This window comes from Xyrauchen texanus, chromosome 41 (assembly GCF_025860055.1).
Source record: "Xyrauchen texanus isolate HMW12.3.18 chromosome 41, RBS_HiC_50CHRs, whole genome shotgun sequence".
Taxonomy (NCBI): Eukaryota; Metazoa; Chordata; class Actinopteri; order Cypriniformes; family Catostomidae; genus Xyrauchen; species Xyrauchen texanus.
This window is the reverse complement of record NC_068316.1, coordinates 10,885,522-10,913,386: the sequence shown is the minus strand read 5'-3', so window position 1 is coordinate 10,913,386 and position 27,865 is coordinate 10,885,522. Positions and strand designations below refer to the sequence as shown.

Sequence of the window (27,865 nt, the reverse complement as noted above, 5' to 3'; positions counted from 1 at the left end):
ATGAGCAACTAAAGTCAGATTCATCAGCCAATCAGATGGATTTATTTGTTCTTGGTGGGTGCGATTTTATTTAGGATATGTCCCGGTCAAGACATTCTAGCTGGCCTTGAGTGATGTAATCACGCTTTAAGTGATGTACGTAATTCAAGCGAAAAGTGTAAGATCAAGCTGTCTGACGAATCGTTTGTCATCAATGCTGGTATTGCCGTTGAGAGAGATCCTTATGGATTTAAAAACACGAGATGTTCTGCATGACCGTGTGATTGTTTAATTTATTAAACAGGAAAAGAGGGCTTATTTTTTTAATTGGTAAGTGCTTTTTGCTTTGTTATAGCAACATCTGGAGTTTAAATTAGTACATTTTGTAAATTAGGCTGCTTGAACATTCAGTGTTTGATCCAGTTTTGAAAAGAAGTGCTGCGTTCCATTCAACACAAAGTCGGATTTTACAGGAAAAGTGCAATGGAATGCATCTTTAAGTCAGAGTTACAACTTGGCTCATGCAGAAATTCTCAACTGATTTCGCCGAGATGCAGGGGTATGATGCCACACAAACAAAGCAAGTGTTAAATATTCACTTTATTAAATAAAATCGATAAAGGAGTTTGTTTGCACATTACATGATATCAAAGCTTGTTTAACAAAAGCCTGCAGAAACAGGAGTATAAAACATTATAATCTCTTTTGATAAATGTACACATGAAGCAAAAATGCTAGCGCTGCAGCATTGTTTATCAGTTGGGTTGCTAGGAGACATCTCTAATGAGAGTCAAACCCCTGCTAAGCTAACAGGAGCATTGCAGTTCCGAATATCGGGGAATGGAATGCATTTGTGGTAGGAGATTTAATATGAAAAATTATGATTTTTGAATGTCTGTTTGGGAGACGTTCATTTCACAAAACAGTCATGCTGCAGTTAAAATTAGGCTTGTGTGAGCATTAAGCGTCATTTCAGGTTGTGGCTTTCATGCGTGGATGTTTTTAAAATGTAAATTGGTATTATTAGTTAGCTGTGTGTAATGTATGATGCCCAAAGGTATAGGATGTCTTATTTATTGTGAAACAGTGTTTTCTTAATGGCATGAATAACACTTAAGGTCTAGACTTTAAAGGCATGACACGCCACTGGTTTTGGAACAGACCTTATATCGATTCACTGTTACACTGTCTGAATTTTTATTTTTAAATCGAATCCTGTTTTGCAAATTTATATCAATTATGGTGTAAAGGGCTTTTGTTTTTGATTGCATGTTTGAGTTGTTGCACAAGAATGTCAGTGGTGTGCTTAAAGAATCAAAACTTTGTGAAAATTGGGCTTGTTTGCACATTCTTTGCAGCATCTGTTTTTAAGGACATTGAATCAATGTTGGTGTTTTCTTTATATGGTGACCAGGTTTTTTTTTCTTCTTCCAGGGAGAATCTCGCCAACGACATGTACCTCATTTCGCAAATGGACAGTGATCAATATGTGCCAATACTGACTTTGGCGAACCTCAATCAAATCAAGAAACTCACCACGGATGTGGACCTCATTGCAGACATACTAAAAAGTGAGTCTCAACAGTTATAACATCTGGCACTCTTACAGTTCTTTGGTCACAATGTGCACTTTTTGTTTAGAATATCAAAATGGGCTGGGTTTGGTCTGACATTGATGCATTGTTCATTCACCAGCACTGCCTCTTGTCCAAGTGGACAAATGTGGAGAGAAAGTGCGGCCCAATCAGAACCGCTGTATTGTGATTCTCAGAGAGGTTCCTGAGGCAACTCCTCTGGAGGTACATGACATGCCCAACATATGTCATTATCAGTAGCAACATAATGCTCCGTTTATGATTTATTTTTTTTGTTCTATATGTCATTTGGCTTTTACAGGAAGTTGAAGCACTTTTTAAGAGTGATAACTTGCCCAAATTCATCAATTGTGAGTTTGCATACAACGACAACTGGTTCATCACTTTTGAATCTGAGGCTGATGCTCAGATGGTAAATATCTATTTTATTGCCCCTGATTTCAAATTACATGCTCAGGATTTTTCATATTCCTGCCTTGCTGTTGCTAAACTTCTGCATACATCACTTTTTCAGGTGTATCAGTATCTCAGAGAAGAGGTGAAAACCTTTCAAGGAAAGACAATTAAGGTAGAGCGCACTACTGCATAGGTCTAGGTGACATCACAGAATATACATATAGGCAATTGATGCAATAAATTATCACTCACACCCATCTCCTTGTTTCCATTCTAGGCTAGAATAAAGGCCAAGGCCATTGCTGTCAATACCTTTGTGCCAAAGAATGGGTTTCGGCCTGTGGATGTGTCCTCAAACGTCCAACAGCGCTACACCCCTTACTACATTCCACCGGTGTATGGAGCACAGCAACAGTTCCCACTGTACCGGCTAGTTACCCCTCAGGGCTGGTCAGCTACCCAGAGCTACCTGGACCCCACACTGGTTAGTACCGTGCCCTTTTGTTTAGTTCCGAGGAACATCAAGATGGGTTCTGGAGAGAACTTTGGATTGAGGGGTGCTATTTCACACGTGTAGAAATCCTCTTTTATCATATGACCCTAGGTGGTGTATAACATAATGGCTTATGTTTTCTTTATTCACCAACAGGTTACTCCATTTCCCAGCCCTGCGTTCATTAACGGTTTCGCTGGTTCTCCAACATTTAAATCGGCCAATTCTCCTTTAACTGTCAGACAGTATGCACCTCGAAACAGGTACTTTTTTGTTTCTTAGAGATCTGTATGGCTACTGCCAGCAATGCTGTTTGTTTATATTGCCTTAAATTTGGTGTGACAGTAAAGTCTGATCCTTGATCTTTTTTCAAAGTCAGCTTTTAATAACCCCCCTTCATCTGGATAGGAACCACAACAAAACACACATTCAACTCATGGCAGAACGTGGAACCACTCTGCAGGAGAACCCTGCTGCTTTCTCTACCTTCCCTTCAGATAGAGTCCCCAATGGGACACGCCCTCCACAAGTTCATCACTTGGGTAACCGACCTCGATTACCAAGCGGTCCGGCCTATCCTCGCCGGGACCAGGTGGGAAGTGGACGAATGGAGGTAAACGGAGCAGATTACTCTCTGAACATGGGGCGTGGAAGGTAACTGTTCTTAATCAGCCGTGTATTGATTTCGTGCACATGGTTTTCTTCTCTTTGGATATACTTTTAAAACCAACTCAGAGGGTGTGTTGCATCAATAAGGATTAAAGCCATGGTTTGTTGACCCAAGTTTAATATTAATTCTAATTGTTTTGCACCATTCATAAATATGGGTTAACAAATCAGAGATAGATTTTGACATGATTGATCTGTACATGGTTAATACACAGGGCTGATCAGGCAGTTTTAGAAAATGTCACCGCAGTGTGTACATGTCACAACCCATAACATTTTCAACTTTGCGGACTCGTCGCCAGGTCCAAAAGGGGGTGCTGTATCACGGAAAAAGGTCATGCTCAAAATTTTCACATCACTGAATACTGAAGTCAGGCATATGGAGTATCGTGTGAAAGCTTAGAATCTGAAATTTACATAGATAACCGTTTTCTGCATTTGTTACAAAAATATCAAAATAAGGCCTGAAAATATGAGTCGCAAATCAGCACCACCTAGGGTCATATGATAGAAATATGAATATAAAAGTCTTTCAAATAGCGCTTAAATAGACAAATCGTATATAAAACAAAAGCTCTCATTCTCTGGAATGCGACTGTACAGTTTCTTATGTTGCCCTAATACCACAGTTTGATAGATTTTAAAAAGAATCACAAAGTAAAAATATGAAATCTCTAAGACCTCAAATACAAACATTTCTTTTATGCCTCTATCACTGCTGCAGTAAGCACCAAATAGCTACTAACTTTATATCTGCTTTTACGTTAGTAAGTTCTCTAAAAAAATGAGCCATTATTTACTTGTCTGTGAGCTTTCTCTGTGAATAATCCAATGTTATAAACTTAGATGTCCAGAACAAAATATGCAGTGCAGCAGGAAAAGCATGCTAAACAAATCATTGGAAATATTTGTCATCTACTATTGATGATAAAATATTCATCGCAAAGGGTAATAATTCTGCTTTTAATGACATCTAGACTGAGCTTCTATTTCCACTCAGAGGCCGAGATAAATAATGGATGAACTGAAAATTAGACTGAATGTCTATGGACAAGCACATCTGTAAGGGCTAAAATGCATTTGAGCGTCACCTTTATTTCAGATCGGCATTTTGTGATGGAAGGTGATATAGTAAAACATTTTTAATTCTAGTACTTGCTGCCATTTAGTGGAATAAAATATGGCTTTTTGGAGGGAGATGGAGGGAACTGAACCAGAATGACTTGCTTACAAAGTTAGAACAAAAAAATTAAAAAATATAATCAAAAGATTGTAAACGTATATAAAATATTATTTATGAATAATTGGAATCTTTTAATTTGAAAAAAATCTTTTTTTTTTTTTTTATAATCGGAGTTACATTTAAAGATTGGTGCAACAGAGTTGTCAGATCTATACATTAAGTTGAAGATGAATCCTTGTTGGTGCAACCCACCTAGAGGTTAACAAAATTAAAAGGGACTAGTCAAAAGCTTTTTTTACATATAAAATGGTGATATTATATTCCTTGTTGCTCAATCTAGCTTGTGTTTGTTTCTTTGCAGGAGAGGTGGCTATGGGTACAGAAAAAGGAGGGATGAAAACAAGTTTCCAGTATGTAATTTGCTTTATTCCAGCTAGCACAGCATAGATGAGCATTTTTATATATTTTTTAATGCTTTCATTGAGTTAGAAATGTCAATATCAGGGCTTTTCAGCCTTTCAGTTTTAAGGCACATTAACATTTACCTTTGCACGGCAAAGTTCTGCAGGCGAACTCAATGGGAATCCACGCAATATTGACTTTCATGCTATGGACTTCCGGTGGCAAAGGATTTCCCCTCACAGATTTAGTTTGGAATTTGTTAACTTTGACACACAATTTCCACCTTTTTTCCAATAGGTCATTGCTTGGTTTGGCAGTGACCTCTGTTAGGGAGGTGATTCTTACACAGCTACACTCAAAATCCACAGTGGAGAAGGATTTAATCTTAGCGGCAAGTTTCATTTACTTTATAAACTGCAGCATTAATAAAAGGGCTGCTTGGCAATTATTTTTTTGCTGGTTTCAGACGAGCTCAATGTCTGCCCACGCCTCTTTTGCTTTTGGAATTTTGCTGTGCAAAAGTAAATGTGACCGTGCCTTTATCCAGCAGTTATACAGTATACACTGCTTGGCCAAAAAAGTGACCGTTTGTATTTAAATAATCAGATACTTAAGATTGAATCATCATTGCAGTGATTAATGTTTCAGCTGGCAATAATTATTTTAATCCTAACTGATGCAGTGTGAAGCTTTTAATTTTCTATGTTGGAAGACATATTCTGTGGTCGTGGAAAAGATGTTACTGTGTAGAGTGTGGCAACTTATTGGCCTGTATCAAGCAAAGACAACTAAGATTGCTGAAATCACTGGAATTGGGTTAAGAATTGTCCAACGCATTCTTAAAACCTGGAAGGATAGTGGTGAACTGTCATCTTCTCAAACGGAATGTAGTCAGAAAAAAATCTTTAATAATCGTGATCAGTCACATTGTTAAAAATCGACAGTAGAATTCACTTCTATGTTTAATAGTGAAAGTAAGAGCATTTCCACACGCACAGTGTGACGAGAATTTACAGAATTGGGACGAAACAACTGTGTGGCCACAAGAATGCCACTTGTTAGTGAGGCTAATCAGGGGGAAAAAACTATTTCAGTTTGCTAGGGAGCATTAAGATTGGACTGTGGAGCAATGGATAAAGGTCATGTGGTCTGATGAGTCCAGATTGACCCTATTCCAAAGCGATGGGCGTGTCAGTGTAAGAAGGGATGCATGTGAAGCGACGTGCCCGTCATGCGTAGTGCCCGCTGTACAAGCCTCTGGAGGCAGTGTTATGATCTGGGGATGCTTCAGTTGGGCAGGTCTAGGCTCAGCAATGTTATTCGGCAATAAAATGAAGTCCGCTGACTACCTGAATGTACTGAATGACCATGTTATCCCATCAATTGATATTTTTCCTTCCCTGATGGTACTGGAATATCCTAGGATGACAATGCCAAGATTCATCGGCTCAAATTGGGAAAGATCCTGACCTTAACCCCAAGTCTTTGGGATGTGCTGGAGAAGACTTTACAGAGTGGTTAGACTCTCACATAATCAATAATCTCCAGTATTTAAAGATCTCTGACAAAAATGAATACAACTCTGGATGGAAATAAATGCTGTGATGTTGCATAAGGTTGTCGAAACAATGCCATGATGAATGTGTGTCATAATCAAAGCTCAAGGGGGTCCAAAAAAATATTAGTGCAACTTTTTTTTTTTGTCTGGGCAGTGTATAAATAACATTTCCAAAAGCAGCTATTGTTATCAATTAATTAGCAAAACCAAAATTAATCTCATGATGTCATTTTAGAAGACCTATTTAACAAAGTCAACACTGAATCTGTTTTAGAGTTCTTATCGAAACCTAATTTTGAAACCTTATAGGTTTTTAATCACTCTACCATTTAATATATTTTAACTTGTTTTTCACCCTGAACATAGCCATGGGCACTGGCATGAACTAACTAACTAATCTCATGTTGTAGCTTACATTTTGTAGTCATTTAAACACAAGAACTGCAGATTTTAAAATCTAGCATGAGTCTATAGCTTTAAAAAGAAAAAAAAAAAGTAGGATATTCAGGTAATACAGAAAGTGTTTTTTGAAGTTTTATCACAGCACATTTAGAGTTATAGATAGGTTTTCCAATGTATTTACAAGCTCAATTGGTTGTGGATGTTCCAACTGATTTTTTTCATGTTTGTGATTTTGCCAGAGAGCCTGCACACAGTCGCCCCCACCTGCTCAGGAGCGCACTCCATCTCCCAGCTTTGAGCTGGGACTCTCAAGCTTCCCTCCTCTGCCTGGAGCCGCAGGAAATCTAAAGCCTGAAGTAAAAACTGAAAACAGTCTTGACAACCGACTGTCTGACATCGTCACTGGAGCAGTTAAAGACAAGGTTGACTTTCAATCTGTCTTTTGTGTTTGTTTCTACTTGGGTGTTTCATTGGCCACTGCAGCATCAAAAAGAATAACATAAATAACATTTAGAATTTCAAAAAGAAGAGGAAAAAGAGGAAGAGTGAAACATTTCAGACTTAAAGGGATGGTGCACTCAAAAATTCAAATCTCTCTTGTATTCTAAACCCATGTGACTTTCTTTCTTCAGTGGAAAGTAAAACGAGATGTTTCGGCAGATTGTAACTATTCACTTTGATTGGATATTTTTTTTCCATACAATGAAAGTGAATGGTGACCCAGACAAGCATTCTGCCTAACATCTCCTTTTGTGTCCATACAGGTTTGGAAAAACATGAGGGTGTGTAACTGATGATAATATTAATTTTTGCATGAATTATCCCTTTAAATGATTTGAGTTCTAGAGAAGGTAATGGATTCTCTGTGTTTTGAACACTAATTTGGGCCAAGTATGGAATGGCATATTCACAGCAGACCTTGCTGTCAGTCAAACTCATGACCGGTCCTTGGGTGTCTTGTGTGTTTAGTTGTGTGGGCTCCTGTTCAAACTGTTCAGCTGTTATGTTTGTTCATACTGTCCTTGCCTGAAGAGTTTCATAGAGGCCCCTTTGTCTCTCGACAGCCTCTAAATAAGGATGTGGTCACCACACGTGTGATCTCAGGGACCCCCAAAGAATCCATGCAGGCTGTTCCTGCCCCTGCTGCTGCTCAGATCCCGGTGGACCAGCAAAACTCACATTCTCCAGCCCTTTCAAGGTTGAGTTTTTTTCTGATATTTCTCAATGTTGCTTGTTGCATTCTAAAAATTATAATCTGTAATAATTGACTCGCCCTCATATCATTCAAAACCCTTATAACTTACTCTAATGGGGAATACAAAAGGAGATGTTTTTAAAATATTATGGGCCATCTTTCAATTCATTGGGTAGCACCTCACTTTAAAGCCAAGAATAGGACCCAGGTCATAAAAGAAGCACATGTGACTAGTGTCAAATCCCAAGACTTCTGAATGCATACAATATGTTTTGAGAAACAACCAAAAATGTAAATATATTCTCAGTGAGAATTTTCTTTTAGCCCACACAACACACAAAATTATCCACCGACAGTTTCTTATTGGTTCGTTTTCTGTTCTGCAAAAAAGCTTGGACTTTAAAAAAAAAAAAAAAACATTTGAAAACCATAGGGATGTTGCACAGGTGATCAGTGAACTCCGTCAGGTAGTAGGGAAAGTTTATGCATGATATGTTTTGAAAAAGTTGCTTGTATCAGCTTTAAAGGTTTTGTGATTTTGTTTAATATTGATTATTTTGTTCTGTACATGCTGTAGCGTTTTGAGTCTGAGAAAGGCGCATTACAAATAAAATGTATTATTATTATTATTATTATTATTATTATTATTATTATCATTATTATCATTAAGTAATCAGCAACTTGGCAGGGATGGTGTTTTTTCAACATCACTGCCTGTTTTATTCAAAGGAGCAGGAAGAGGATGGAAAAATAGTCTAGTTGCACATTTAACTAAATTTGTGACAAAAACAAACTGCCTAACAGTGCTACAACTAGGGTAACATGATAAAATGCTAAAAAAATTTTTTTTTTTTTTTTGTGTGTGTGTTTTACAGTCTGACACCTGTAGAAAAACCTAAAGAGACACAAACACCTGGAGAGAAATGCTCCGTTACACGTACTTCTAAAACCACACCACTGAGCAATCCAGTGACGGTGAGTATTTTCTTTATTCTGAGTGTTCAGGTAGTTTCACCATGTGGTTGGAATCAGGCCTTTTCTGTTTCCACAAAGCTTCATTGAGTTACTCATTCACTTTCACCCATGTAACACGCAAAATTGCTAGAGTTGTTAAATTAACTTTCCCGATAACTGTTCCACGTTGGTTATTTACACAAACAATGTTTTTCCGTGTTTGAAACTAAATGGCAACATTACCATATCCCCACCACAAAAATGCAGTTAAAAATCGAATTAGCCAGAAATTAGTTTTTGGGGGGGGGGGAAAAAAGTTACAAGACTCTATTTATTTGTAGCTGAATGTGCAAATGTTAGCAAAGTTTTTTTGCTAAATGTTCGTGGCAAATGTTTATATTTTTGCTGTGGCACATGACCAATGACTTCATTCTTGTGTAGATTTATTGTGTCGGCTTCTTCAGAATTTTGATTTTATCAAAATGTTTGACTGCATAAATGCTCCAACCGTGTACAGGCCTGAACCGTTAATGCTACACATTTGTTCACATAGCATCAAATTCAGTGCAAACTGTTCAGAAATTGCCAGAGCTGATTTGCTGTAATTTCAATAAAGGGAAAAATTTAACATTTCTAAACTAAAAAATAAATTGACATTTTATTAAAATACATCAAAATACATCTCACATGTTAGAGAGTGCTTTGTCACCATTCATTTCAGTCACAAAGAATTGTCATGATTTTATGATGTGGATTTACCAATGCAAGGAGACAAGATTGTTTACCTAATTTGATTATTGTGATTGGCCAGGAGCCCCGGAAGCCAAGCTACGCAGAGATCTGTCAAAGGATACGAGAGGCACCGACACAGCAGCCATCAGCAGATCCCCGACCTCCAAGCTCCACCGCTGAAGACATCAAAACTCCTGATTACGCAGAACGCAGATGCAGAGAGACTGCACCTGCCAAATCTGCGGTGACATGTCCCAGAGAGACTATAAAATCTCATCAGAATGCTGGAGATCGAGCGATCGGAGGCACGACAGCTTCCATCCTCCAATCCTGAGAGCTCAGCTCTGCTTCCATGACTGAACGGAATGAGAGCTCTTTGCCAGGGCTGCTCAAAGTCCCTCTTATCTCACAGTCAGAGTGCACACATTGACAAGTTGACACTGGAATCAGGGCCTACAAACAAAAGCACTTGTAAGCGTTTAAGGTTCTCTGAGTATTTTTGTTGTCCTTTTATTGTCGTTTTGTTTTCCTTTTACAAGATCTTTGTTTTTCAAGGAAAATGGGAGTGAACCAGCACCAGTTGGAGATTAAGTATATTTAAGAATGTTTTGTCAGAGCTCACGCTTTTTTGTTCAAACTGTTGTTTAAAATTAAATGAGTGCAGTTGGGAGGAAATACTGTTTTTGTTGTTGTTTTTTGGAAAGTGCTGATCCTGAAATGATTACCTTTTTTGTTCTTTACTTTTTTTTAAGTGATATGTATATAAGTTTTGCTAACCTTTAGTGTCTTGGTACTGACTTCACTGGGTGCGATTCTGTACATGCATCTCTACAGGTCGCTCAACGGTCCCAGCCATTACAACTGCATGAGTGAGAGTTTTGTTCCGTTTTTATGTTTGGATGTTTCAGCACTGGAGTGAATTTGAGCTCTGAATAATTTTTTTTACATGCTAATCCTCTATCAATTGTACCAATGTGATTATTGTAGCAGGTGTATGTATACCTGTTTTTGCGTGCATGCTTTTTATGTTTTGATTTTCTCTTTTGTTTTAATATTTTAATGGCACACATTAGTTTTCTGTATAATTTTTCTCATTATGTTTCCTACTTTCCATTCATTTGGGAAGAATCCAATCTGATGCCTCATTAAAGGGATAGGTCACCCAAAAATGTACATTCTGACATTTGTTTACTCTCATGTTGTCCAAACTCGTATGACTGAAACAAAAGGAGATTTTAGGTGGAATGTTCAGTCTCAGTCACTATTCATTGTATGGAAAATATGCAATTCGAATGGTGACTGAGGCAGTCTGTAATGTGCTTCCTAACATTTAGGTTTGTGTTCCATAGAATTAAGTTTTCTGGTATTTGTACAACATTAGGGTAATTAATAGAATTTTCATTTTTTGGTGAATCATCTCTAAGTTCTGGAAGATCTTCACACTGTAAAGTCCTTTGGTTGTGAGGGGAAGTGTGTTCATGTGCCTAGTCTGCTGTGATCTAAGTGATAGGTGGCTATTATTTGCTTTAGCTTTGGTTGGTTGTTTGTTATCCTGGTGTGGTGCCGTTTCGTCAAATGGTTTATTTGGTGCTTTTATATATATCAATGGAGGGAAAGACATCGACATGCACCTACGTCTATCCTATGATCTTCACTGATTCACTTTCATATCACCACTGTTACAAGAGTGGGATTGTGTACATAAGTGACGTATACATAAAGAACAAAAAGATCTGAGCCTTCAGCACACATGGACCAGCGCTGTATTTGTGGGGTTTCTCCTTTATGCAGACTTTATATTTTGTGTACATCTCACTCACTTGACATGCCCCTCATTCATGCATATTCTGTTCATTGATCATTAGTTCAATTTCCCGTTATAGTTTGAAATTGTATTGGAAGAGCGAGACAACCCGTTTCTTGTTTTGATGTCTTCCTGCATCGTAGAGAATGTGCAGAATGCTTTGAGATGATTGTCCTGCTGTTTGTCTGTTGTTTATATTCTCGTGTATCTTCCCTGTGAGTAATTTGTTCCTAGGTTAATCAAAAAAACAAAAAATCATTTTTTGACCGTGAATGCAATTAATTGTTTTTCCTTCAATAAATGATGCATACCATGTTTCAAAGTAATTAAGGTTTCATTACATAACCTTTGAAGATGTTCAGAAAAACAAAGAACCATCACATAAATTAACAGTGTTTGAAGACTTGAATTTTAATTAAACTTGAAAAAATGTATCTGCCTTAACTTTTAAGATAACAGTTTGGAGTTTGTTTTATTTTTTCTTTCAGTTCCTAAAGTGTGGAAAGAAGGATGATGTGGTAGAGGCGTCACAAAGTCTTCGTCACTACATTTGTGTAGCACAATACTTTTGGGATTGAGATTTTTATTTTATTTTTTCTGTGTAAATGCTTGTAGTCTAAACTGTTGTACATGTATACACTTGTATGTGTGTGCTTTCTCTGTACAGATGTAAATAATTGGAAAATGTTTAAAAGGTACCCTAAAATTGGTTGAGAAAAATGTATGGAAAAAAATAAATAAATGTTAATGAGAAATCGTATGTCTATTAAGTAGGTGGTGATGTTATTATTATTATTATTATTATTGTTTTACTTTGTCATGTTTTCGGCTCACACTGATAAATACAGTGGTCACAAGTATAACCACAAGGTGGCATAATGCAAGCATCTGTTCTCCATAGTGATCAACGGACCTTAACTCTTTCCCCGCCAAACACGGAATTTTCCGGGTTTTATGAAAAAACGCTTCCCCGCCAAACACGGAATTTTCTGGGTATCCGTGTTTTAGGTGGTATACGGTAAGGAAGACCCGCACGCATGTTTTGAAAGAGTACGCAGCAAACAGACTGCGATCATCTCAAACGTGAAGTGGAACACCATACTAATACTAAAGCACTTGTTTGATAAAAATGCCTTTTTCTCAGCTTTTTGTCCGAAATGTTGTTTTTGACAAAACCTACCTCTGTTCAAGTGGCAATAAAAAAAGAACAAATGTAGATAAAATAAAATAGTTTTTTTTTTTGCCTAAAAGCAGAGGCTCTGATCTTTATTTTGATATATAGCATCTTCATATATTCTGCGGGCCATTAAATTTTAGCGAAAATCGTCAAAAACCCTGGCGGTGGCTGGCAACTTTTTTTAAAAACGCTGGCGGGAAAAGAGTTAAGGGTAATTGGACAGCCTAGCTATGTAATAGTGTTTTTTTTTTTTTTTTTTTTTTTGCACTTACATAATTTATATTTGTATGATTATTTCATATGTTTTACTTGTCTTTATTACAAGTGAAATTAGTCCTATATTCATACACATTGACTTTCTGTGCAACAATAGTGAATCTTCAGTATCCCATGTGCATGTACAAATAAATATTATACATCACCGATTCTTGAGATAAGGGACAAAACATCTCTTGAATGCATCTTTGTTAAAAATCAATAAATTGATGATATAAAAATACCAGAAACTTTAAATCTAATGGAAATGTGTATACTCAGGGCATTTATTACTAATATTTGTAAATTATTTAATTAGATATTTAAAAAAATGCACACTCTATACATGGAAGCACATGTATCTTAATCTGTCCTCAGCAAGAGGTCACAATGTTAAACTGGCAAAAAAAATTGTGTTTAAAAATGCAACAAACTCTTAAATATAAATATCAACTAATACATAAATAAACTTTTAATTCTATTTTCCATTAAAAAAAAATGCAAAAAAATGTGTGAACTCACTTTGCGTAATCTCCAACATTTTTAAACCATGTTTAAGTCTCTACGGTCACAGCTTCAACATGTCAACACTGTCATTCCCATTATGACAAGTTCTGTTAGAATTGTGGGATTAATTTTGGCATTTTAGTTCAGATAATTGAGGCAGCTTCAACTGAGGAAACAACTATATGTCTCCAGTGTACAACACGTCATTAAGATGGAAAAATATTACATTTGGTCAACTCCATCACAATTGTCAGAATAGTGTAAAAACAGAATTTTGTATGTAGAATGTACTTTATCACTTAACTCCTTTACTGAACACTATTATTAGATAATTCAATACCATACACTCTTGTTGGATGGATCGAATTAAATTGGTATGCTTTTTGTGTGTCTGACGGAGTTGAAACACAGTTATGAAGTGAATAAATGTCAATTTTCAGAAAAAGTATTTTTATAAAACCTGTTCCCTTACATGGTTAGTTAGCTGAGGACTTTGTCTTACAAATAAATCAATTTCAAATTAATTTACTCTTAAAAAAAATAAAAACTCAGATTTTAAAAATTGTTTGTCCCTTATCTCAAGAAACAGTGACATTCTATTTCTTACTCAAGGTGGCGCTGTTGTTTCAGTGATTGACTTGATTTACATTTGACACTGATATTTGATGAAGAAGCAATGTGGAAGTAAACTATAGCAAGTACAACACATGAACAGTATGAAATGACTATTTACATTGTGTGTATGTCTGAAATTATGTAAGTTGTGCATCTATTTAGACGCAATAAGTGCCTGAGAGAATACTTATGTGTATCTCAAAAGTGTTTTCAACAGCCAGTTGCATCTCATGAAATTTCAGTGTGAAAGTAATGAATCCTGTTCTAGATTTGTCCTGACTTGCATTATCTTTTTGATATATGAAAAAATGTAAACATTAAAATATGTCAAAATATATTTTATTCTATTATTTTCCAATGGCCTTGCAAATCTTATACTATATGGTCATTTTGTAGATCCATTTGTGATATATATAAGTGCCGGGTCTCTAAAGACCTGAATATGTGAGTGTTTGGTGACATGTCCATGCATTTAACTGTTAAATAATCAAAAACCCATATTTTCAATGTGTTCTCAGACTGTTGGTCCCCACTGTATATTCTGTTATAAAATGTAGTCTACACTGTATTTGAATTTCAACTCAATCTCAATGAAGCCTCATAAAATGCCTTGAAATTAGAAGGTTGTGGCCCACTTAAATCACTTCTGAAATTGTGAAGCAAAATAAACGAATAGTGCCATCATTCTAAAATGTTTTTAGTGCCTGAGCTCAAAAATTTGAGAAATATATCAGAAATAATAGGCTATGTTATCTATGTATCTATTTACGTGTGGACTCCATTGCTCTTGTTTAGTAAATGCGTAATTTGAACTTTAGGTACGAGGTATTCGCGGAATGTAATTATTATTTATACCGAAATAATCACGCTCTGTCGCCCCCTTGCGGCTGTAAAAACCACATTCGCCTTGCGTCACGCGAGAGTGACAGAGAGGGAGAGAGAGAGAGAGAGAGAGAGGAGCAAGAGCCGCACACATACATATATACACACACAGCGCTACAACGATCAGCGAGCTTCACCGCACTGACAGTCCACATTTTACCCTGTTAACTCGAACGGCGGAGCCCTTCAGATATGGCGGGGCTTCGTTGAGAGAAACATAAAATCTCCAGGCACTATCATTCATCGAACAGTTTGCGTTTGGACAAGCGTCTCCCACAACCCTCCTTATGCACCGCTGCGGCGTGGAGAAACGGCAGCAGCGCTGAACGAGCAGAAGAAAGAGGACAAGAGTGATTTTTCCCCACTTGAACGGACAATGGCCGACCGCGATGCGCTGCCCCTTCCATTGGAAGTGCGGGCCAGATTAGCCGAACTGGAGCTGGAGTTATCAGAGGGTAAGGTTTTTATTATTATAAAGGACTTATTCCTTCGAAAATACGCCTGTCGCGGAGGATACGTTAACTGCCACCCCTCCCTCCTCTATGCCGCACACCCCAAAACCCACCACCACCACAATCAACACCAGATGTTGGAGGCAGTTATTTTTCCCGGGCTTGTGTTCGGAAAGGCGTTCGTTCCGCACCGCTTTTATTCCCGCCGCGTTTTCTTTGTTTCAACGTATCTGATTGTGTCCATTCTAATTGACCTTGACGAAACCATTCAAAGACTTAAGACTGTTTTTTTTTTCCGTTAGGCTTTTGAAAATGCGTTCCCTCGAGACCAACGGTCAGAATTCTGTCATGGAATGTTATCGTGTCCTTGCTTATTTTTTATTATTGTATTTATTTATTTGTCGCCGTATTGCTATTTCTAACGGTACAATATCCTCAATGGCTGTGTTTAGCTGGAATATTTAGGTAAACAACCAGTTTCTCTCAATAGCATCGCTACGTACAGCCCGAAATTCACCGTGATATTATTATGAATGTCAAGTGAACCGCGTTAAAAGATTGTTTATTGAAAAACACAAGGTTGTTGGCTCTGCTGTGAATCTTGCCATCTCACGATTGTCTGACACAAGCAAACCGAATTGACTTGAACTGTCCGCTAATGTTCCTTTCCCCTGTTTTAATTATAATTATAGCGTCTGGCAGTCCATCGCAAAGTGTGTGTGTGTGTATTTGAAGTGTGAGTGTGGAACGCGTGATTTTCGTCCGCTGTGTGTTGATCTCAACCATTTAAGGTGATAAGTGCTCGTGCATTTGTTAACCATGCCTCAAAGTTCCAGCAGACAGCAGGCCTGCATCTCCAAATGAGCCAAAACATACTGCACCAACCTGTATAGGAGCAAACAACATCATTTTATAGTAGCTAACAAACAAATCACACTCAATGGCTTCAGGTCTGATATGTAGACCAATTGATAGAACACACATATTCTTGGCATCAGAGATATGTGCTTAGTATTGAGCCTTATAGGTACAAGCCAGTTATGTGCAAAGATCTGCATCTTGACAGGGCTGTAATAGACATTTAGGCACATGCTCTCCCCAATATTCAGATAATGTTTACAATCTTGAACATTTGGTTACATCATTGGATCACCTCTCAGTATATTATCGAAGGCCCACAACATTTACCATGATCAAACCAATGTTACTTACGGAAGGTCTAGTAATGTGGTGTCATGCGTGAAAAACTGTCAACGTAAGAGACATTTTACAATTTGTTTATTAAAGATCTGCCCATATGGATAAATCCTTCAGATTTCTACTAATGCATTATGTTTTAATTTAACAAGATCATTTTTAATTGATGCACTAATGCATTATTACCATTGATGTAGTTGTCAGTGGCTCAATATCTGCACTGAAATGGCAGAGCTCAAGCATATGGGCTATTTTGAGCATTTAGACTGCAAAACACTCCTTTCGTGTCCTATTCAGAGCGTAATTTCAATGAAACCTTTTTACTTCATTTAAAGATGATGACAGACTGCTCCGTCTGTTAGTGGACATGAGTATTTATAGCTGCCCTTCATGCTTCGTTAGTCTTAATCAGCTCGTTTTGCATTTAACCATTTTGCCTCACTTTGCCTCACCCACGTTCTCTCTTACTGCAGCTTTGCACGATCCGTCTGAACTTATGGTGTTTTGGTTTGCCTTTGTGGAAATAAGATTCTCCCATGCCATTCCAGCTTAGCTTGTGGTTCTGTTTAGCACTGTGCTCATGGAGAGGTGATTATCTCAGTGTGTTGGCACAGGATGAAAGGCTTGGAAATTACAGAACGTCTGCTCATCGGTTGACGAAGAAAGATTTGCGTTTGTTTACTGACCTACGAGGCCCTTAAATGCAATTTAAGTGTTCTCTAAAGCTAACTGTTGGCTCACAATTTGCATACATTGTAACAAACTTGTTAATTTCACTTCCTACATTTGGGATTGAAATGTGTTGATGTTTACATAGGAGGATCTGTACATTCACTGTTCGCATTTAGATCTTGGAACACCCCAAGACTCATTGAGTGACAGATTTGTTGTTCTGTATTGATTTACAGTGGCTCCCAGAAGTATTTGGGCACTTCTGGAGAATTTGGACACTTAAGTCACACTTAAAAATGCCTGATTGTCTTGCATTAACAAAATATCAATACATTTTCTCTTAATTTTGAACTGTGTATCTATTATTAATAGGAAAACTTCAAACTTCTTTTTGCAAAATGCTTTGCTTGAAAAGTGTGTTTGTGCCATATTTCTTTCAAATAAATGCCTTTGGTTTGATTTTGTTATACAATGCATTTACATTTATTCATTTTAAGTATGGCTTACATTGTCAAATACTTTTTTGGGCTGCTGTATATTAGTATTTATCTTTCACCTAAATATGAAGCTTGTTCTCCAAGAATGTCAGATGATTTTGATATTCAGGCTTAGAAATCATCTCCAGATTGCTCTCCAGTTCTTCCCAGTGGTATTTTGTCTATTCTGACGGACTCTTAATGGATACAAATCCTTCAAACTACGTATTAGTCTTGTTCATGCCAAATAAAGAATTAATGGGTCTTATTTCACCCTCAGGTTAACAGTGTTAAGTTAAGTAAGTTGGTAAGAAAAGGTTAAGTTGTTAAACAGGGGTCGTGCTGACTGTGGAAGAAAATAACCTGTTTTTGACCCCTGTTTTGAGGCCTTTTCTGTTGAGACTGTCATAAAGGAATATATCTCTTATTGCTGTCATTTTACACCCTTTAATTCTCACTATTTTTTTTTATAGTAGTAAAGGAACACATTTACTTGTAAAGATTTATTCTGCATTGAAACATTCTAATCTTCAACTGACTTTTTTTTTTATCAACATCTGTTTGAAACAAACGTGTCAAAGAGGAAACTTGTTTTTAATTTTGAGATTGATTACGTTGTGACTTTGAGGGCTACATTGATTATCAGAGACTTCTCATGGCAAACAAACTGATATGACGCTGCAATGCTATCGTTACAATAATCAAAACAAAGAGAGTGCAATTAACCATGTTTTGAACACCTGTCTCTGTATAACTTTTGCTAAACACGCTTTATTATCATTTAATGTAAGAACTTTGACTCGTCAATGGATATTATTTAATAAAAGTGAATGATTGTCACTGAGTAAACCTCCCTGCACTGTGTAATGTAACACACCTGCATCTCGACGAAATGAATAAAGATTTCCGCTCGAGTTTCCAAGTTAGATATCTGATATAAAGTGTCATTCCATTGCACTTCCCTCAGTTGAAATGTTGAAATTCAGACTCTCCGAGTTGAATGGCATGCTTCATGAATCACAGCAACAACAATGCAGAGCATAGCAGCTTTCCTCACAAGAGCGATCATATGAACACACACACACACACACACACACACACACACACACAACAGACAGAGCGCAGTTAAATGGAATGAACAATGAAGCATCTTCAAAACTGAACTTCAACTTAACACGCATATTAAAACGCAATGGTTATGGCAAAATATACTATTCAGACAGTCACTAAAAAAACTGGTACGCACTTACTAAGATTACTATGGTAACCTGAAGGAAGAACTGACAGACGCGCGTTGTGCACATGCTTTCAGAGTTGGGCAGCGAATCTTCATATAATGACAAAATATGAAAAAATATGTTTTTTTGTACTTTTTGTAACATCCTATTTTATAACAGCCTATAATATAAAATAGACGATACACTGGAACAACAAGATGCAATGCAGCAGCCATAGACGTTTGTCAGACATGTTATTATATATACAGTTGTGAACATGTAATTGCCCCTTGAGTACTTGGCGAGTACTCAAGTAATTAGTCTGAGTAGACAAAATGACCAAAATGCCCATCCTTATTCCAAATCCACTCTTTTCTGTAATTTTTTTCAGTTTTCATTCTAGAAATGACCAGGCAGATTTTGATCCTGAATTTTCTGAAAATTTTGATAAATTGATTAAAATATGACAAAATGTGTTAGACAGAGCAACAAAAATTATTGGTTTAACTTAATTAAATTGTGGACATTGGATCCACACAATGAAAACGAGTTTCTGTGAAATTAAAGTAAAATTAATTTAGTAAAAACCTAAATGAATTGAGTTAACCTAAAATCCCCTGCCCGGTTTCAGCAATATATTGATGCAACAAATATTATTTAATTAGTCCCAACACAATTGGATTAAGTGAACATACAGTAGATATATTTTACAAAATGAAATTAAGTTGAGATGAAATGCTAAAGAATTGTGTTGCACTAGCTAATTTTAAATAAGTTAATTGAGCAAGTAGTAAAAACCACATTGAGTGAAGACCATCCGTTAGAAGTCTAGAACATTTCATAGCAAGTCTGAAGTCTGAATATTTCATAGCAATACGATCATATCACTTTTTGATGACTGTGTTAAATATCACTTGGACTTTACACTATGTAATATTCTTATCTCAAAGATAAATGTATTGAAGAGATTTCAAGTGTGATGGTTTAGTATTTTCAATAGAGCTGCATTCTGTCCCCCCCCAGTGTACTACCAAACTACTTAATAATCAGCCACACAAGGGATGTATAGAACTTTACAATGGGCATTCCAGTTCTGTGGAAATCTACAGAGCTTTCTGCAGAGTTTTGCAGATGAAGATTCCATGTGGGCCTGGATATTACTCACTCACCCTTTGCGTATATTTTGTTTGTTGAACATTATCTTGAAATTATGATATACTTCACCAAAGAAGCTGATTGGTTGCCTCGTTGACAAATAATTTTCTCTCATCTCAACATCCTAGAGCACGAATTCCATACAATTGTATTCTCTAAGTTTTATTTTTGTTTCTCACCCTCCTGTAGTTTTCTTTATAAGGCTGTAAAGGAATATTATTTGTTCTGGAACTAATGTATTTATGAGTTATATTAGGAGTATTTACACTGCGTCCAAATATCCATACTTCTATAGTATGCCAGTGTAGTATATCCGAATCGTCAGAATTCATAAAACAGTAAGTGAGAAATTACCTCCTATTTCTGTAGAGATTCTGAAGTGTGGATTGAAAGTACACTTAAGGATCCCAATCCCTCTGGAGCTGAGATGTCGCGTTCAAAATGGATTTAAAAGAACGGCAGTGAACCGTGAGTCGGATGGTTCTTTTCAACTGTATTATATACCAAGAATGTTGGTCATTGTTCTTCAATGGTGCTTGTGTGCAAAACTAGAGTAGATTATTTTTGCGGTTGTTGTTATTATTAGGGCTGCTTGATTATGGCAAAAATCATAATCATAATCATGATTATTTTGGTCAATATTGAGATCACGATTATTTAACATGATTACTTTGATTATACATCTTTTTAACAGTGGATTTCCTTGAACTTGAAATATAAACTGCACTGGGTAAGGGAGGAGGCTATTGTGACATGATTATTATTTATGGTATGGTAGTCAAATAAAGGAAAGCCTTCATCACCATCATTTACAGCAGGGGTGCTCACACTTCTATGGAAAGAGACACTGGCGTAGAATTGGGGAGACAGGGAAGAACATGTCCCCCCCAGTGCTGTAGAGGGTGTGTGTGGAGCGGAGGGGGGCGGGGCCGGAATATCACGCGCCCGGACCCCAATTGGCCTGATGAGGCGCGCGAGGGATAAAGGCGGTGGGTGGTCGATGGTTCGAGAGAGAGAGAATTACGGGCATGTCCGTCATGTGTGTTTATGTTTGTGCTTTGGTTTAAGTTTTCATTAAATATTATTTATGTTGACAAGCCAGTTCTCGCCTCCTCCTTGCCCATTCTTTAACTGTGTTACAGTGTGATTTGTCTCCTCTTCCAAACATGCATCTGTCCCCCCTCTATTGTATGAGTTGGTATCACCCAACTAGACAGCGGTGTCATGTGGTACCTGTTACTTTTCTCAGTGCTGGCCAGGATGCATGAACTCACAGTCGTAGATAATGCTTAGGCAGTTTTTCATTCACAGGTATGAATCCTTGCAATTATCAGTTTTTATTAAAAAGAATTATCCAGTGTAAAAAGTATCTAAATGGATATAAAGCATTCTTAGATTTAAATGCGGATGAATGGAGGATTCAGGGTCAAGCGACCCCTGCAGGAATAAAACACCCAAGACAGTCTTGCGAACTTTTCACCTTGCGAAAGACATGGTACCAATTAACAGAGGTTTGTAATCTAATTCGTAATATAATAAAATGTTAAATGACTTATTTTGTCATTCACATTAATGCCCTATTGTGATAATGGAACTTCCTTAGTGTAATGCTCTGTTTTAACCTGGTTGAAGTACAAAGATAAAACCCTCCTGTAATCTCCTGGATCCCTTCTAGACACCACACTTCATTCACAAATGAGCCCCTTTATTTTAGGGTAAGCAACATGCATTATTAATATCATAACATGTTAGATCATTGACTTTAGGGTGAATTGATAGAGGAGTATTACATGAATACAATGGAACCATGGTGAATTAAACAGTGTATTAATTATTATAATAAAATAAACTACCCAAAATAAGTCAAAAAGTAAAAAGTGATTTTCAGTTTCATTTTTTAATAAAAATTTTCCATGAAGAGGCAGTTCCCTACAAAATCACCCCAATCATTCTAGAATAATTAATTATTTTCAAATAGAGCTATTCAAGTCATCTGGCGAAGTCATCCGGTATTTTTTCATATCGCAATATATATCGCAGAAAAACAAAATATCGCAATGTCAGTTTTTCCAATATCATGCAGCACTAGTCCCCACGCCAGAGTGAGCATCAGCCGGGAGAAGATTCAATCTCTTCCCTGGTCACTTCATGCAACTCATAGACCCGGTGCTGACCACACAAAGAAATGCCAGTTTCAGAGTTTATTTTCATTAACTAACTTCAATAAAGGATGCTTTAAAGATATAATGCCGGGGTGTTTCATTGCGAAATGGAATGCGGCACAATAATAGTTTTATCTCCAATAACTTGTTTTCATAATCGTTGGAAGCCAAAATCGTAATTGAATATAAAATTTTATTAATCGCTCACCCCTAGTTATTATGATATATATTCGGGTCATGGATCAATACCCACATCTCTGGATGAAGTTTGTCTGGAATCTATTCTTACTCATTGCATGCGTACCTGCTGAACGTACTGTTTTAACAGCCAAGAAGTGCGTTGTTACTCAAATACAGAACACACTCTGACAGTGCGTGATTTTGGACACAGTTAGAGTTGCTATATGCCAACTAAAGTAATGGAATGTTCTTGTGTTTTGGGGCTCTGATGAGAGCTGACATGAGCTGTGTGGTGAGGTCACAGAGATGCATGTGGTGCAAGATAGCAATGCTGAGGTTGTGTCACTGCCAGTCACCTGTGCGTGGAGATTGGGAGATCATGACATTTGCTAAATGCCATAAATGATTCGTAAGCCATACCAGACAGACGACATCTCCCTGCTTTACCTGCAGCTCTAATGTTATATATAATTCTTTTAGCTATTGGATGATTTTGTGAAGATGTAGGTGGAAATGTATGATTTGTTTATAAATATTAATGCGAGTTATCAAGCATGTGTGGATTGCATACCAAGTAACTGATACAGAAGCACCTGGTATGACAATTTCCTCTCTTCAATCTCTGTGGTAGCAAATACCATGAATCCCAGTTTCCTTCTCACCCACTCTTCCATAGAAAAATGCATATTAAATGGACTTCCCTGTTAACAATGTTATCACTTCCTTATGATGCAAATGTGGGTTAACAAACTGAAACATACTGTTTTCGCAATCTGATGTACACTCACGGAACAATTTATTAGGAACAACTGTACACCTACTTATTCATGCAATTATCTAATCAGCCAATTGTGTGGCAGCAGTGCAATGCATAAAATCATGGAGATACGGGTCAGGAGCTTCAGTTAATGATCACATCTGCCATCAGAATGGGAAAAAATATGTGATCTCATTAAGTTTGACGGGCTGGTTTGAGTTTTTCTGTAACTGCTGATCTCCTGGGATTTTCACGTACAACAGTCTCTAGAGTTTTATCAGAATAGTGCGAAAAACCAAAAAAACATCCAGTGAGTGGTAGTTCTGCGGACGGAAACACATTGTTGATGAGAGAGATCAACAGAGAATGGCCAGACTGGTTCGAGCTGACAGAAAGGCTACGGTAACTCAGATAACCAGTCTTTACAATTGTAGTGAGTAGAATAGCATCTCAGAATGCATATGTCGAACCTTGAGTTGGATATACTACAACAGCAGAACACCACGTTGGATACTTTATTAGGACCATAGTGTTTCTAATAAAGTGCTCAGTGAGTGTATACTGTATAATTTACTGTTAGTTTTACCTTAGCCTAAATAAGGTGTTCTCGGGTGTATCCCACATAACCTGTCAGGAACATGTCCAGGTCACATTTCAGCATAAAATCAAAAGAAGAAAAAGAAGATATGTTTTACATAAAGAAAATAAAGCCTGCTTTAAGATGATAAAGATTTTTTGTATTGCGATAGTACTGTATTTAAGCACACAGTTGTCATTTACATAATGCAAGAAAGATCTTTTCTCATTATAATGTGAAAATAGCAGATGTATTATTTATAAGTATGAAAATAATGGGAATTGCAAAAAACAAAACAAAAAGTGAAGTAAAACATATGGCATTATGGTAGTGTGCTTAGATTTAGTGGGTTGGACCTCATTGACCACTCACAGACAACGGCATTGGTATCTTTTTATCTATAAAGCTATACTAAGTAAACTTCCAGCCTACTTCTGTACCCTTCTCTGTCTCCGCTTTGGTAGTTACCAGCTGCACTCTTCCAAGTGGTTGCTTTTTAATGTACCATGGGTTTTGACAGATCTGGGGAAAACTGCCTTTTCCTAATATGCTCCATGGAATAATCTACATTAAGATCTAAAACGTATTTATATACATTAATGAATTTAAGGGCATCATAAAGAATATGGTGAGGGAGTAATGTGGTTGTTTTTCATGAGAGACCACTGTGTTTAAAGCTGTTCATGTTTATGTTTATGTTACATTTTAATATGTTGTGAGTATGAATGGCTGCTACCTTGGCCAGGTTTCTCTTGTAAAATAGATTTTTCTATCTCAATGGGACTTCCTGGTAAAATATTGGTAAAATAAATAAATGTATTAATTATCCGTAAAAATAATGGCATTTAAAAAAAATGAATACATCAAAATGTTCTTAAAAATAAGTCTCATTTTCAATATGCACAGCATAATTTCTTATATCTTTTTATTTTGGGGTGAAATGTGATATGCTCTCTACTAAATTCTTGAGATTCACTCTCTAAGAAAGAACTCACACTTGTGTCTTTTTGAAGCGTGACAAAGTAGATCTGTTACCGCAAATCTCCTTTGCCTGTTGTTAGCCTTGTGGGATTATGTCATCCTACTGACCTCCAAACTGCTTATCTGCTGCTTTTCATCCAATCACTGTTGTCTGTTGACCCTGTGACCTCCCACTCAAAGTTTTTTTCTTTGCCTAAACAAACATGTTGCATTTCATGAGCATATAAGTACTACAATCCCACAACAGACAGCGAAATCCTGTTAGCATATGTTTTATGTGCTCTACCTCTAAATAACCTTTCTTAATGATGTGTTACCAAGACTAGAGTCACACAAGTTCTGTACATGCCTGTACATATCCAGTTTTCCCACATGCTATGCATGGATCGTGATTGTTTTCGTCGTTGTTGTTGTTGTGACTGTTGGAGCGATATCATGGGATGCCGAACTACAAGATTATCTTGAATCATCAGTCTGCCAACCCGTAGCATTAGTGGTGCAAACGAGGGGGAGGGAAAGAAATGTATGGTGACGCTACATGTGCAAAAATTCTACACCGCACACAGATCAGTGTGTAACTGGTTTATTTGGAAGTGCACACAGACCATGTTATTTATTTAATCGCAGCCTTTTGCAGTTTAATAATCACATATGACCATATCAACATTTTGATGATATTTTTATGGATGCACCGATCCGATACCTGAATAGGTATCGGCTCCGATACTGAAGCTTTTAGACGGATCAGGTATCGGTCCGACAAGCCCGATCCAAATCCGATAATGTGTGTTAGTCATGTTCATTATTGTCAAGCTCCAAAAATGACATAAAAGAACCATTAAATCAGTTCATATGACTTGTGCATTTTATTCAAAGCCACTTGAAGTCATGTGATAGCTCTGTGAATCACAAAAGGCTGTGTGTAATTTGTAAATATATAGTATGCACAGCGCCAACGCTGCTCTGTTTACACACATGGCTATTTAAGGCTATTTTTAGCCTTCACGCATTGCGCAACTTTTGAGCGATACTCAAGAACAACATCTCAGATGTAAATGCTCAATAGTTCGGTTCACTTATAATATGTATTTAGAACGGTGCATTTGACCAGAATTTGAATAAGCGAATTAAACTTCTGTGAACTTGTGTACAAACAGACACATACAGGACTTCCTGGAGAGATTAGAATTTCAAAATAAAAGTGTGAGGGTTTAAAAATTCCACAATGTAAATATATTACTGTTGTATTTAAAATTTAAATTCAATAAGAATAATATTAATAACAATTTATTATTTTTATTATCACTATTTTTATTTGTTTAAAATGTATAGCTCAATATTTCAGTTGAATGGGTTCCAATAAATAACTGTGTGAATGAAAAGTGGACTGATTGAACAAAAAAGAGATCTGAATCCTTTAAAGTGATGCAAGTTGAAACATGTTTCTTTTCTACTGAAGACTGGAATAACTGTTAATTGTGCTGCTACATTATCCAGTAAATAATTATTAAGTTTCTTAATAAGCAATACATTTATAATGAAATAATGTGTAGTTAGAAGTTTGTTTCTTTACATATTAAAGAGTACTCCCAATTAATTTTTCACAATAATGTAAAGATATTCTATACTGATTATGCAAAAAAACAACTCTGGATCGGTATCGGCCGATTCTGATATTTCCGATATCGGAATCGGATCAGGAAGAGAAAAAGTGGTATCGGTGCATCCCTAGTTATTTTAATTAAATTGTGCAGTCCTGAAGGATCGTGAAATTATTCTGCTGATGCTCTTTATGAAACGTAACGGCCAAATAAAAAGCACATTAAAATGATTGCGATATTCACAATATTACCGTTACTTAGAAAAATCATCACGATTATATCGTGAATATTAGAAATATTGCCCAGCCCTAACTGTAATACATTACAATTGTATAATACAATTCTAATATTTATTATGATTGTTATTATTATTATTATTATTATTATTATTATTGTAGACTATTTAAAAGTAAAGTTTTTCCTAATTGGCTACACATCTGTATCGGCCAATACTGAGAGTTCAAGTATTCAAATCATATTGGGAGCGAAAACTTTGTATTGATGCATCTCTACCTGTTTTGGAGGGCATTTCCTTTAGGGGAATTGGACTAACTACATAGTTTTGCTGTATAACTGTGTTTTATTAGCTGTAACTTAACACTGTGTTTGTAACTAAACCCTCATTCAAGGACACAGCTGCTTATAGCAGCGCCTGTTGGAACTGTTGACCACTCAGCAATGCAGTCTACATAAACCTCCACATCCTGCTCGCACTGACCTTTAACCTCATCACTAAGTGAAAGGTGTAAGCTCATTTCCTTTGACTAGTAAACTTGCTGTCTGTCCTGATGAAAAGTTGAAAAAAGTGCCTAGTAAGTGAGGGAGACACGTGATGTTTTTCATGACATCAATATGGATGAGACGAATGCCTGCCGTAAATTTATGTTTTTTAACTGGTTTTGCTGCAGGACCTTGTATGGACCTAATACAATACCAAAATTGTTTATTGTATAAAAGTAAACGGACATTTATTTTAAAATAAAATATTAAAATGTAGGACTTTGTCACGTTTTTGTGTTTTTTTCTTGTTTTCGTGTCTTTTATTCTTAGGTTTAGTTCCTGTTCAGGTCATGTGGTTTCATGTCATGTGATATCCTGTTCCCCACCATGTTCATGTGTCTTGTTTTCATTGGTTCATTGTCTTGTTATGTCATTGGTTCATGGTTTATTATCTTATTATTAGTTCAGTCTTGTGATCGGTTGTCTTGTTTATTTGTTGCCATGACTGTGTGTTTAAGCCCTCATGTTTGCCATTGTCTCTGGTCAGGATTATTTATGTAACGTTGTTTGGTAGTCCAGTCAAGTCCATGTTTTCTGTTCACGGTTTCTGGATTTCACATTGATGTAAATAAACACTGCACTTGGGTTCTTCACATCATCATCGTCTGCCTGTCATTGCCAGCATCGTTACAGCCTTTTGGGGTCCTGGGTTGCTCAGCGAGTATTGACGCTGACTACCACCCCTGGAGTCGCAAGTTTGAATCTGGGGTGTGCTGAGTGAATCCAGCCAGGTCTCCTAACCAACCAAATTGGCACAGTTGCTAGGGAGGGAAGAGTCACATAGGGTAACCTCCTCGTGGTCGCGATTAGGGGTTCTCGCTCTCAATGGGGTGTGATGTAAGTTGTGCGTGGATTGCGGA

General features: G+C 36.9%; 2 protein-coding genes across 10 annotated transcripts in view; both read left to right on the top strand.

The window, feature by feature from the left end:
- The first annotated feature begins 530 nt into the window (after positions 1–530).
- On the top strand, positions 531–12,110 carry LOC127634123 (la-related protein 4B-like). Its single transcript, XM_052113527.1, has 13 exons — positions 531–538; positions 1,414–1,550; positions 1,675–1,778; positions 1,876–1,986; positions 2,089–2,142; positions 2,248–2,454; positions 2,620–2,726; positions 2,872–3,117; positions 4,677–4,725; positions 6,917–7,099; positions 7,742–7,875; positions 8,748–8,847; positions 9,638–12,110. Exons 1-13 carry the CDS (start codon positions 531–533, stop codon positions 9,890–9,892), a joined length of 1,695 nt encoding a protein of 564 aa, XP_051969487.1. The 3' UTR covers positions 9,893–12,110.
- Positions 12,111–14,883: 2,773 nt separating this feature from the next.
- The window catches only part of LOC127634058 (disco-interacting protein 2 homolog C-like), a 150,132-nt gene continuing 137,150 nt past the window's right edge, over positions 14,884–27,865 (top strand). For all 9 annotated transcript variants that reach the window (XM_052113466.1, XM_052113465.1, XM_052113462.1 and 6 more), the window contains exon 1: positions 14,884–15,253. In XM_052113466.1, the coding sequence (XP_051969426.1) occupies positions 15,175–15,253 (79 nt within the window). In that variant the 5' untranslated portion in view covers positions 14,884–15,174. The remainder of the gene's footprint in view (positions 15,254–27,865) is intronic.